Source organism: Sarcophilus harrisii, chromosome 6 (genome assembly GCF_902635505.1).
Source record: "Sarcophilus harrisii chromosome 6, mSarHar1.11, whole genome shotgun sequence".
NCBI lineage: Eukaryota > Metazoa > Chordata > Mammalia > Dasyuromorphia > Dasyuridae > Sarcophilus > Sarcophilus harrisii.
In genome coordinates, this window is record NC_045431.1 from 180,481,794 (window position 1) to 180,493,612 (window position 11,819).

Below are 11,819 nucleotides of genomic sequence, written 5' to 3' on the forward strand. Positions count from 1 at the left end.
AAGGGCGCAGCAAATCATTTCAGATGACGCAGAGAGATAAATAAAACTAAAAACTGAGAAAATGCCTTTGATTTGGCACTTGGAGGTAACTGGCTTTTGAAAGAGGACCTTCCAGTCAAATAGTAACATTGGAATCCATATTGCAAGGGGCTGAGATACAAATGGATGGTGAGAAAATGGAGGAATTCCGTATAGACCGTCCTTTGAACAAGTTTGTCAGGAAGAGAAAAAAAAAAGGCATGACCTTGAAGGAAGTTTTTATTTTTGTTTTCTGTAAAAGAAAAAGTTAAGGATGACCAAATAAAGAAGCCAATAGAAAGGAATGTTGAAAATATAAATAGGAAAGTTGTAATTGAGTGAAATCCCAAAAGAGATGGGAGGCAAAAGGATCAAGTATAAGTGGAGGAGACAACTTTGGCCAGGAAAGCCACTTCTTCCACAGAGACAAGAGGGAAAGAGAAGGTGTATGAAGACACACAGAACATTTTTAATATGAGTACATAAGAATTGAGATGGAAGGTTAAAGTACTTGGTGACATTGCTAGCTTCTATTTATGTAGTATTTTAAGATTTACGGGAACATTTGGTATCTTCAGTGATGCAAGAGAACATTCAGGCATTATAAGAGAACAGGATAGAGAGTTCAGGAGACAATGAGATGAAGTAGAAAAAGCCTTCGGTTTAGAATCAGGATCTAGTTTTGAATTCTAGCTCTGCTATTTACTAGTAATGGGAAGAAAACACTTCACCTTTCTGTGCCTCAAATTACTGATCTGTAAAATAAGTCAGTTGAATCAAATGATCTTTTTCTTCTGAAAATGATTTCTTAAATTGCTTTCAAGCTCTAGATCTGATGATCTTATAAATGATATGTAAAAGAATTATCAGTTAATAGTAAAAAGCCTTGCAGTATAATTTACAATGAATGAAATCCTGATTTTTCTGACATATTTCATCAGTATGCTTAGCAAGCTATATGCAAGTATGTATATGTGGTAAGTGTTATATAGAATTAGGAATTAAGGCTAAAATGCTGGAAAATCAACAGAGAAAAAAAAAAAAAGATCTGATAGTGAAAAACCTGTTATTGAAATGACTATCCATGCAGTTTAGATTGGCTAGGGAAGCAAGAGAAGCCAAAATAAAAATAGTACACTGTCATAAGGCAGAAACATAGAATTTCAGAGTTGAAATTGGGGTACATAATATTGAGGGGTAATGTGGTCTCTAGGATTTGATCTAGTGTAACTCATGGTGTGTGGCTGAAGTATAGATAGTATATAATGTGATTTAAAAGGAGAGACATCTGTCTTTTAGTAGACTATTTAGTATCTTATATACAGGGCCATCTAGTGGAAATCTCCATGCAGCCAAATTATTTTACAAGTAAGAGTTTTCAAGTATTTTGACATTCTGTGGATGGATAGTTCCTCTTCTCTTTATTTTCACCATAGTTTTTTATTGTATTTTTTAATATTTGCATCCACTTTCCAGTGTAAGAACTTTCAAAGAAATATTTGCTTTATACCATATTCTTTTTTCTCAGTTTTCTAATTTCAAAGATCATAGGACCACATAGTTTTAGAACTAGAAGGGATCCAGAGGCCATTTGGTCAAAAAATTTTTTTACAGAAAAAGAAACTAAATCCAAGGGAGGATAAGTGACTGCCCATGGTCCTCCACTACAGCTAGCATAAATATCAGAGGTAGGATTTTTCTCCAAAGCCAAGGCTGTCTCTTTTGTACCACAAATTTCTTGAGTACAGGTATACATCTATGAAGTAGTTCTCAAAATCAAGACTTTATGTATCCTAGTATTATTCTAAATTCACCCATAAAATAGCTTTCCAATGTCCTGTACCAGTGGTTTCCCCAATCTTTTCTCAGGAGGATCTCTTAAGATAAAAAAATTTCTGACATGATAATAATTTATAGTATTAATATCCTGTGATTAGGAAAATATATGTGATGGGGAATTCAATATGATACATTCAGTAATGATTTTAATTGAATTTGCATTTAATCACATTTTCATATATCTGAAAATAATATATATGTTCATGGCATATTATTCAGTCTACAAAATGAATATTTATGCATCATGTAGAATAAATTAACAGCTCATAGATTAGAAGCCACTTCCCATTTTCCCTTGTTTAGTAGTTAATGCAATAGAAGACTTATGAAGTAGTTCATGAATTTAAAAAGCTTCAGCTCATGAGTATATAACAGTAGTTTAAATATCTCCTTTGTCCTTTGAACAAACTAAACAACTATTCATTATCTTTAATTTTATTGATCTGCTTAGTATTTTATTCCTCTTTTTTTGTCAGCTTCCTGCTACAAATAATTTTGTCAAATTTACCCAAATATTATTCTCTCTTATTCTTTCTTCCTTATTTTCTTCCACTCACAACTAAAATTAGAGACAGGCTCTCCATATAAACTGTTGCTAGCTTGGACATACTCAGTAGGCAGAATATATTGATAATGTTTTTTTAATATTTGTGATCTTTTTGTCAAGCCACATAGAATGTTCCAAAATTTTTCTAAAGAGTTATGATTTGAAAAGAGTATACATTTATTGAACATTAATGGATAAAGCCTTTTGTGGGCACTACAAGAAGGCACAAATGTATTTATTGACTTATGATGATCAACTTCTTAACAATTAGATCTGTCTGAACATGGAATGGATTGCCTTGGGGAAAAATAAGGGGTAGTTGCTGAACATGGTCTTCCGATGAGGTCATAGATGACTACTTGTGAGTATTACATAGAGGAGATTCATGTTCAAAGTAGGAATTAAACTGAATGATATTTAAACTCCCTTCCAACTATAACATACTCTGTTTCAAGTCATTTCATTATATTTTTCAGGTTCTCTTTAATTTATTTAAGTTTTCCATAACTTACTTAAACATGGCACTCTATTATCAGAGCTTTTGAACAGTCTTCTTCAACCACAGCCAAAGAATGAAAAGTTGAATCATCTCTTCCTCCTTAAATTTTCCTAGAACACTTCATCTTGTTCTCTTTTATTTCATTACAATCTACCTTGTGTTATTTATTTTAGTGCATATCATGCCCCATTATTAGAACATAAATTCTTTAAAGATAAGGCTTATGTAGTTTCTCATCTTTGTAACTCCAGTGATTACTATAGCATCTTGCAAATAATGTTTTTTATAAGTGTTTATAGAATTAAAAGTATAGGTATTTCAGAAGTTTTCTCCTTATACTTTATATATTCTCTATATTCTCATATAAGAATTGGATGAAGGATTTCTATCTTAGCTTCTTGGTGCACCATGTGAAGACTAGATTTCTGACATTGGCAGATTTTCAAATCTCAGCTTTATAAATGATTGATCTATGTAAATTAGAAAGGACTTAACGTGATTAGAACACACCCCTTTCTTCTTATACTGTCCATTTTTTGCTTATATTCAAAATGTTCTTTCCAATTTGTCATTAATTCTTAGTAGATGCCTAAATTATTAAAGTACAAGTGATTCCTCAGGTTCTTTTTACCCCATTTATTTTTCTCAAATTATTCTTTAATGTCTAGCAGCTAATATTTACTAAAGCTTGAGGGTTAACAAAATGCTTTCTTAACACAAACCTGTCAGGAAAATGCATGTGGTATTACCCCATTTTATAGTTGAAAACATGTGAACTAGCCTCAGAATGGAAAAAACACTTGTGAGTATTCACACTACTAATAAACAATACCTCATGCTGCTTCTCCTTAGTCTGTTGTCATCTGGTACATCTTTCTCATACAATAGATAACAATCATGACTAGTCTTGTTGTTTTGTGATTATAAATCAAAATATTTTCTCAGAGGAAAATTTCGAGGATTTTTCTTTGTTTTCAATACTAGATTCCTGCCCCATTTGTGGGATGCTGATTCATTACTCTATTTGCTTTTATCTGAACAGTTTCCTATAATGAATACTGATCTTCAAGGAATGAGTGGCAATCAAGAGAAGCAGTGCTGGTGGGGAAAAGCGCTGTACTCTCCCCTTTTTCCTGGATCAGAGTGTGAAGGTAAACAGTCTTACAGCGAGCACATGAGTAAATCCCAACGCTAAAATGTACTTCTAGAATTAAGTAGATAGAGCATACATGGGCACTAAACATATAAAGTGTGCATCACTCTGAGTTCATTTTTTAACCTTAGAATGAAAAGATCAGCACCCAACTTAGCTTCCTATGCTTCTATAGCTCTATTTTAACTCACAAGGATATTGTAAAGAAATTGTGTAAAATGTTCCCTCATTTTACAGATGGAGAAACTGACATTCAGAAAGTTTAAATGACTTGCCCAAGGTCAAAGAGTAGATAGGGAAACTAGGATGGGAATCAAGATCTTATACCTCAAAAGTCTCTCCACTGTACAACATTGCCTTTTGTCTCTACTTATATTCTTCTTGAGCACCATAGTTAATTCCCTGCAAGCTTATTCACAATAAAGCAACTTTTTCAAAAGCATCACCCTATCTCTTTGTTCTCAGTAGGTAATGGCTATGCTTTAGTCCTTTAAGTTTTTCTTAGTACATTATGATGGGTTTTCTTCTGTCACTCTGTCAGTGACCATCCACTTTTGTTTTATAATAGTTGGTTTGACAGTTTGGTTCTGTATATTCTTTGTATACATCTCTAGCCTATCAGTCAGTGAAGTTACAAGTATAACTTTTGTGTTCAAAACTAATCATCAGAAAAAAACTCAGTCTTAATTTATTAATCTTACTTTTCTACTTCTCAAAATGTGGTATATTGACAACATGGTTGAAATAGCTGAAGTTGGATATATGGTCTCCGTTTGGCAAGTAATCATGATCTGCCTTGTGACCTGTCTTCTATTTTGTCTGTCATTTATAATTTTTGTTGTTATTTGACTTTGTACATATTTAATGTATTGTGTCTTCAGCTATACCACAGGTTCTTTGAGGGCAAGGTTCACATCTTAATATTGTTGATATTTCCTCTAGCACAAACTACTATGCATATCACATAATTGATGCTCAGTAAAAATCTGTTGCTTTTCTTTCATGTAGTATAATAGAATTAATAGAATAGAAAATTCTGTATGCATTAGCTGGAGGTTTGTATAACATTTGGTTAATTCATTTGGTAAGAGCAACAGGTTATTAAGGAATTTGTAATCCCTGTGTAGGGCAATGCAGTTTTTTCTTCCTGTCTATAATCATAAGTCATATCCTACATCATTAATCCTAGCCAGATATTTTGCAATATGTGCCTTTGATTACAAAGACCACAAAGTGAGACAGTATAGCTTGATCAACACTTTAAAAGTATCTAATTGTTGGCAAGTTATTGGTACCATCCTTATATGCACAGCATATCTGTAGAATAACAGTTCTGAGAGAGATTTTGGAGATGATATCCAACTGCCTCATTTTACAAATAAGGGAAATTAATGCTGAGAGAATGAAACATGGTTTGCCAGAATCATACAGTTTATAGCAAAGATAGAACTGGAATCCAATTCTCCTGTCTCCTGTTCCAGTGCTTTTCTATTAACCTATACCAAATGCCACATTAACATGTAAAGATTCTGTTGATACTCTTCTAGTATTCTCGTTTTTTAACCAATTGGTACATGGTTAATTTGAATATGAATGTATTAACCTTACATCTCTGGTTTTAAGTACAATTTTTTTTTAATTTTTTTTAGCATATACTTTTAGGTCCTTGAAGCTGTGTAAACTACAAAGTAGCATATCCTTTATATGCAAATTTAACTTCTATTGAATTAGTAATAGTATATGGTCTTGAATGAGTTATGCATAACTTGTTATAATGAGTTCAATCATTATAATGTTTGTGGGGGAGAGGGAAGCATTCCTGGAACTCATTGTGACGTATTCCTATAGAATTAGGAGTTCCTAATAAGGACTGAATTAGAGTAGACATGGAATACCAGGCACCTAACACCTAAGTCTCCCCTTAGCTGTTGCAAGAGTTAAAATTCCTAAAACTTTTTTACTGTTACTGGGCGTTAATTTTTATCATCTCCAGTTCTGAGAAATTTAGGTGAAGGAATTTATTGAAGGCTAGACTAATAAATGTCTGTGAGATACTAATAAAAATGTTCAACAATAAAATCTTTCTCGAATGCTGCTCTGTAACACAAAGGTGACTCTAGGCTTTTCAGTGCTATGCCAACAGTGCATAAAGTCAAGCAAATTCTATCAATCTGGAAAGGCTTTTGAGTTCAGGTGCGGCTTCAAAGATAATCCTTTAAATGTCTGTACTGAATATCAATCTAGAAAGTTGGCCAAGATGATTTTGTTTTTTCTCCCCACAGGAACCCATGAAAACATCCATTAAAGTATGAAGAGGTTGTGAATTTGAATTAGTGGAAGAAAGACCACTTAGGGAAATAAAAATGACAGATATTTTTATTACTAAAATAGTATTTGCAACATTTAAATTCACATTATACCACCTGTATAATTATTATTTTATAATGCTGTTATAGTACTTATATATACATGGTATTGCTGAAATATCCTGAAATTCAAGGAATATCAGCTATTTACATTCTTTATCATATACATTATAAGAGTTTTGGAAATATATAATTATATATATCATAATATGACTGATAGTACCCAAGTGGGTAGAGAATACTGTGACCTGGCAAACTTGGAGACATCCATATGGTTAAGAAGTGACGCTAGGAACAGAAAAACTGGATTTGCTATGATAGATCCCAAAGAAGCAGTATCAGGCAGCTTTGGTCCTGACCATGAAAAATAGTTTTATTTGAGGTCATGATGAAACATCATTGAGTTGTTAAAACTCTGCTTTCCCTGTGCCACTCATACCCAAATAAAAAACCAGAAAATTATAATGGTGCTATTTGGATTACCTGAAGTTTATCAGGAGATCTGATTGCTCTGTTTCTAGAACCGTAAAAAATAGCTCAAACTTTCTTTATAAGGGTCAGGCCTCTATAATCCCCTTTCATACCATAAACAGCCTTCTTCTAAGGGATTTGGCCATTACGCACAATACCATAATTCCTTCAATTGATATTTATTTAATTAAATTCTGCTCTTGTATTATAATTCCAGTAACATAAAAACTGTTTGTTGGGAGATAGTTTTTCAAAGAGATTTTGTTTTTGTTTTTTGTTTTTTAGGGAAGGTGGAGGGAATGGTAAAAATGAATGAAATTTAATTGATGTCTCTGAGATATAGTTATAACAATATAATCTTTAAAAATAAAAAAGATTTCAAAAATATATATTTCATTTTCTTTTTTCACCATATTGCCTAAATTATTAGAATTTGGTACAGTGGAAAGAGCCCTTGCGTTGGAGTCTGAGGTCATGGAATCAAATCCTAACTTTGCACTTTAAGTTATTTAAATTCCTTGGGCCTCAGTCAGTTTCATCATCTGGAAAATGAAGGGTTTGGACTAGAAATCCTTTGAGATCTCTTCATCTTTAAATCTATGATTCTGTAACATGCTATGATCCCAAAGGTTGTATAGTATTTTGGATAGTGAGCAGGCATTGGGGTAAAAAAAAATTACTATTTGTATCCTGCTTTTGATACCTCCTGGCTGTATAATCAGGAGCAAATCAATTAGCTACTCAAGGTTTCAGGCAGATCTAAGACTTGAGTTGTCAGTGTAACTAAATGAGAGTTATAATCACGATAGTATGTAATAATGTTTAATAACTTTGTGTTTCCCTCTCACTCTCCCTTTTTTTTGTTCTCTTGCATTCAAAATTCATAAGAATGTTATACAAATACCAAGGGAGAGAATGGCTTGGAAGAGTATCCAGATATTAAAGAAATACCCAACGATGGAGAGCATCTGTTAGACTTTAATAGAGTAAGTATTACTTTTAAAATTATACTGCTGCTAAGCCACCAATCCTTTACTTTTACATATACTTTTCTACTCCTTTTAAAATGCCAGTTCAAATCATTTTCTTTACAAAATCACTTATCATTTATTTTTCATCCTACTCTTCATCTTTGAATTGAACAGTCTGTATAGAATCAAATGTTTTATGTTCTTTGCAAATTTCTCTCCCCATATAAAGTATAGGAGGTGGGAAAATTGTTCTCTTTGTATTTAAAAAAAATATATGTCACAAACAAACCTTGTTAACAGATAAAATATCAATTCATTCAACTGTAGCCTTTAAGATCTACTAGAAACTTTTTGTCTGTTCTTAGGTGTCTTCTGTTTACGAAGCAAGGTGTACAGAAGAAAGAAATCCTGGAACAAAATCAAATGGCTTCCGGAAAAAATTATATTCCAGTGATAGTTCCAACTCTGAAGACACAGCCTCAGAAGGTGGTAGTGAATGGGTTGATCCTTGTGAAGAGGAGCTTTTTTCTCGAACTCATCTTTGAAACTGCAGAGTAGTACCAATTGTCTAAAAAAGTAATATATGATGGAAAACTCCTTTTTGTGAGACCTGTTACTCTAAAACAACAACTTGGGTTTCCTCTTCAAGTAACTGATTCAGATGCGTATTTATCTTTCTCTTCTTGCTTATTTTATGGTTGAGGATAACTCTCCTCTTGGAACATTTTTTCCCCCAACCTGTTCAATTCTTGGCTATTTGAAATAGACTAGATTGTGTTGTCAATTCAAGAATGGGTGTGCATGTGCTTATCTTAGATGCATCACTGCTCTTTGCCTCTTAACTGCAGTTATTTTCATTTGTAATTGCAGCCTCACCACTATTATCTTATTAGCATTGCAGTGTCTATAACTCCTTCTGCTATTCAGAGACTTTAGCTTTTGGCACATTTTAGCTTTGTTCTCTAAGAACTGGGAGATAAATACTGAACACTGTAATTTATCAGTGCCTTTCTGAATGCAGGAGAAGAGCATGAATGACTTGTCTAGTCTTCATTTGGTAAAATCTCATGTAAAATTGAAGTAGGAACAACAAGGTTGTGCTTTAGAGACTTACAGAATACTGTGTTTTCTATCTTATGATATTTTCCCCCCTAAATAAACCCACAGAGGATTCTATGGTTTGTGATTTTCTTGCTAACTGGAGAAGCCAAGGATTTTTTGTTTAATTTTTGGTATGTGTGGAGGCAGTGTGAGGGGGTTGCAGTCTCTCTTCCATTTCTTTCTTTTCCCCTTTCTTCCTCTTCTCTGTCCTTCTTTTGTAATCATTTTTTTCATTTTCAGTCCATTCTCTCTTCCCTTTCTTCTTTCCCTCGTTCTGCCTTTTCCTCTTTGCTGTCTCCCTACTTTCCATCTCTCTTTTCTTTTCCTCTTCTCATTTTCCTTTCATTTCTACTTTCAGTTCTTCTCTCTTCCTCCATCTCTCTATTTCTTTGTCTTTTTTTTTCTTTTATAAAGCTGATGAACATTGAGAAATAACACCAAAAAAATGTCATGGGGATTAGGGTTGGGGGGGGGGGGACAGGGATTTGGGATGGTAAATCTTTTAACAAGAAATAAGGACTATGTCTCCTTGCAAATGATTACCTTAGTGTAACCTGCAATGCATCCTGTATTTGAATTTGAGCCTATTGAACTCATCTAAAATGCTCATATTTTAAAGTGTTTTATATGCAAAAAAGGTCACACTTCACTTGAAAGAAATCTTTGGCTGCTGCAGTTAGCTGCTGTTGTGGCTGTAATTTAGTAGATCTTGTAGTTCATTTGTGTTTTCTGAGAGAATGTTAGGGGCAAGTTATGTGTGTGGTGGGTGGGTGGGTGGGGTGCAGAGTAATGATTTTCAACATACACGTGTGATTGCAGTAGTGATGGTTGCTTTCTGTGACTTGCTTTTAAATTTTCTTTTGTTAACCTAGACAGTCAGTACATTGTCAAGTTATATCTGTACAAGACTATCAACTCCTAGTGCTTTTAACACGTTATACAAAATGTTGAAGCCAGGAGGAGCAATATTTGCAAAACCTAAACATTCTAAGTTTTTACCAACTCTTCATTTTAAGAACTAATCTATACAATAGCAGCATGTCTAGAACATCAGGAAATGTAGAGAGTCCAATGTTGACTTGAAAGCTTAACTATTCATTTTGACAGGCAATAAGAACTCATACAAACTCTTTTTGAAATGTGAGCTGAACTAGCTTTGAAAATATGTTACTTGATTTTGAATAAGTAATTGGGTTTTGTTGCATTTTATTGATGACATGGAAAACACTGTCTAAGGTTGTAAAGTCATTTGAGGAGGTTATATGTCCTTGCTGTTGGAAACCCTGATTAAATTGGCTAGGTTTGATCATGTCAAATAAACAGAATTATATGAGGGTTTATATTTCTGCAGCAGATCATTTAACACTTTTTTCTTGTTGTTATTTATTTACAAATTTTGGATAAATTTTTCTGTAACTTAACTGTATTCTGGAGCTTCCTAAGAAAAGGTTGTTAACCACCTGCACTGAAAAGAATTGTGAACAATAATGGTAAAAAAAAAAAAAAAAAAAAAAAAAAAAAAATTACTTTGTAAATTCCTCAAATTAGGACATGGAAATTATGGATAGGATAGCAAAGATCAAATAGATGCATTTCAAACACAACCTTCAGCTCATTTTCTTTTTAACTGAGCTGATTCTCTAAGCAAGGAAGGGCTCCGAATGGCAGAGGTGCTGACTTCATTCACATCATGATGTAGAAAGGCAGCCCTTGTAAAGGGAAGGGGGTGGGACAGGGAGGGTCTGGGCAATAACAAATTATGTCTTTACTTGTTTCCATACTTAAGTGGCTCAGAAGCTTTCAGCAAGAGAGTTGAAGTGTGATTTTTAGTTATTTGTATGGATAGATACAAAACAGCATTAAAGGTTGGCAAAATGCTGAAACGCACTGTGGTATGAAGCGCGTGGCATATCCATAGCACTGAAATATCAGTTTTCCATTCCTGGGCTGAGATTTGTTTTCTACTTTTTTGCTTCAAGTGGTTGTATTGTTCTGATTTCACGTACACCAGAGTAACTGATTTTGTTTTCTTGTGGAGTTACTTAACACCAAATAAAAATTTAAAAGGACAGTGTCATGTTTTCATTTGGGAGAGTACACCATTTTTTTTAGAAACACATCAGAGTCATGGCTTCCGGCTACTACAGGGGAAACTTTGAGATCTAGAACACTTGAATTCTCCTACTTAACAGTAATGTCACCTTCCTCTTGGGCTTTGCTTTCTCAGCAGAACTAGATGATCTCTAACACTCCTTCCAAAGCATCCTGTGAATATAAATCTCTGTGTTATTGGAATAGAGAGAGCTCTGAAGACACAATGCTTGAAACTAAGCTTTGACAGCTCTCTTCAGTAGAATTCCTTTTATTCAAAGAAAGTTGTCTCTTTTAAAATAGTCCTTAGATCTTTCATGATGCCTTAGAATTGATCCTGGATTTTTAAAATCTATTCTCTAGAGCATAATATCTCGCAGGTTGAACCAATGGAAAGATTTCAAGCAGGGGTCTTGAAAAACTGTGTGTCTTTAACCTTCACCAGCCTAAGATGGGAGAAGAAGGTTGCTCACTAGGTGATGAAGAAGGTTGGCTAAGTCATAGAGGTACAGTCATCCATACTAGTAAAGTGAAAATCCATAACAATGATAAAACCAGATATTTTAAAAAAAATATTTATTAAAGAATAAGGTATCTGACCAATTTTCCCTAAATTACTTCAAATATAAAAGTAAAATGTTAGTGCTATGGTTCTGAAAATAAAACATACTCAAAGCTCTGCTTTCATTCATTACAATAATTGAATAGCCTATTAAGATCTAGCCAGGTTTACACTAACCCATGAACCTATTAAAGTGGCTCG

The 11,819-nt window shown here is 33.6% G+C and overlaps 1 protein-coding gene across 5 annotated transcripts in view; it reads left to right on the top strand.

Annotated features, from left to right (window-relative positions):
• KIAA0232 (KIAA0232 ortholog) overlaps positions 1-11,034 on the top strand; it is a 103,825-nt gene extending 92,791 nt beyond the window's left edge. For 4 of the 5 annotated variants that reach the window (XM_031941550.1, XM_031941553.1, XM_031941551.1 and 1 more), the window contains 3 exons: positions 3,946-4,054; positions 7,782-7,879; positions 8,230-11,034. In XM_031941550.1, coding sequence (XP_031797410.1) covers positions 3,946-4,054; positions 7,782-7,879; positions 8,230-8,409 — 387 coding nt within the window. In that variant the 3' untranslated portion in view covers positions 8,410-11,034. The remainder of the gene's footprint in view (positions 1-3,945; positions 4,055-7,781; positions 7,880-8,229) is intronic. The other variant, XM_031941552.1, reaches the window with a different exon arrangement.
• Positions 11,035-11,819: the final 785 nt, after the last annotated feature.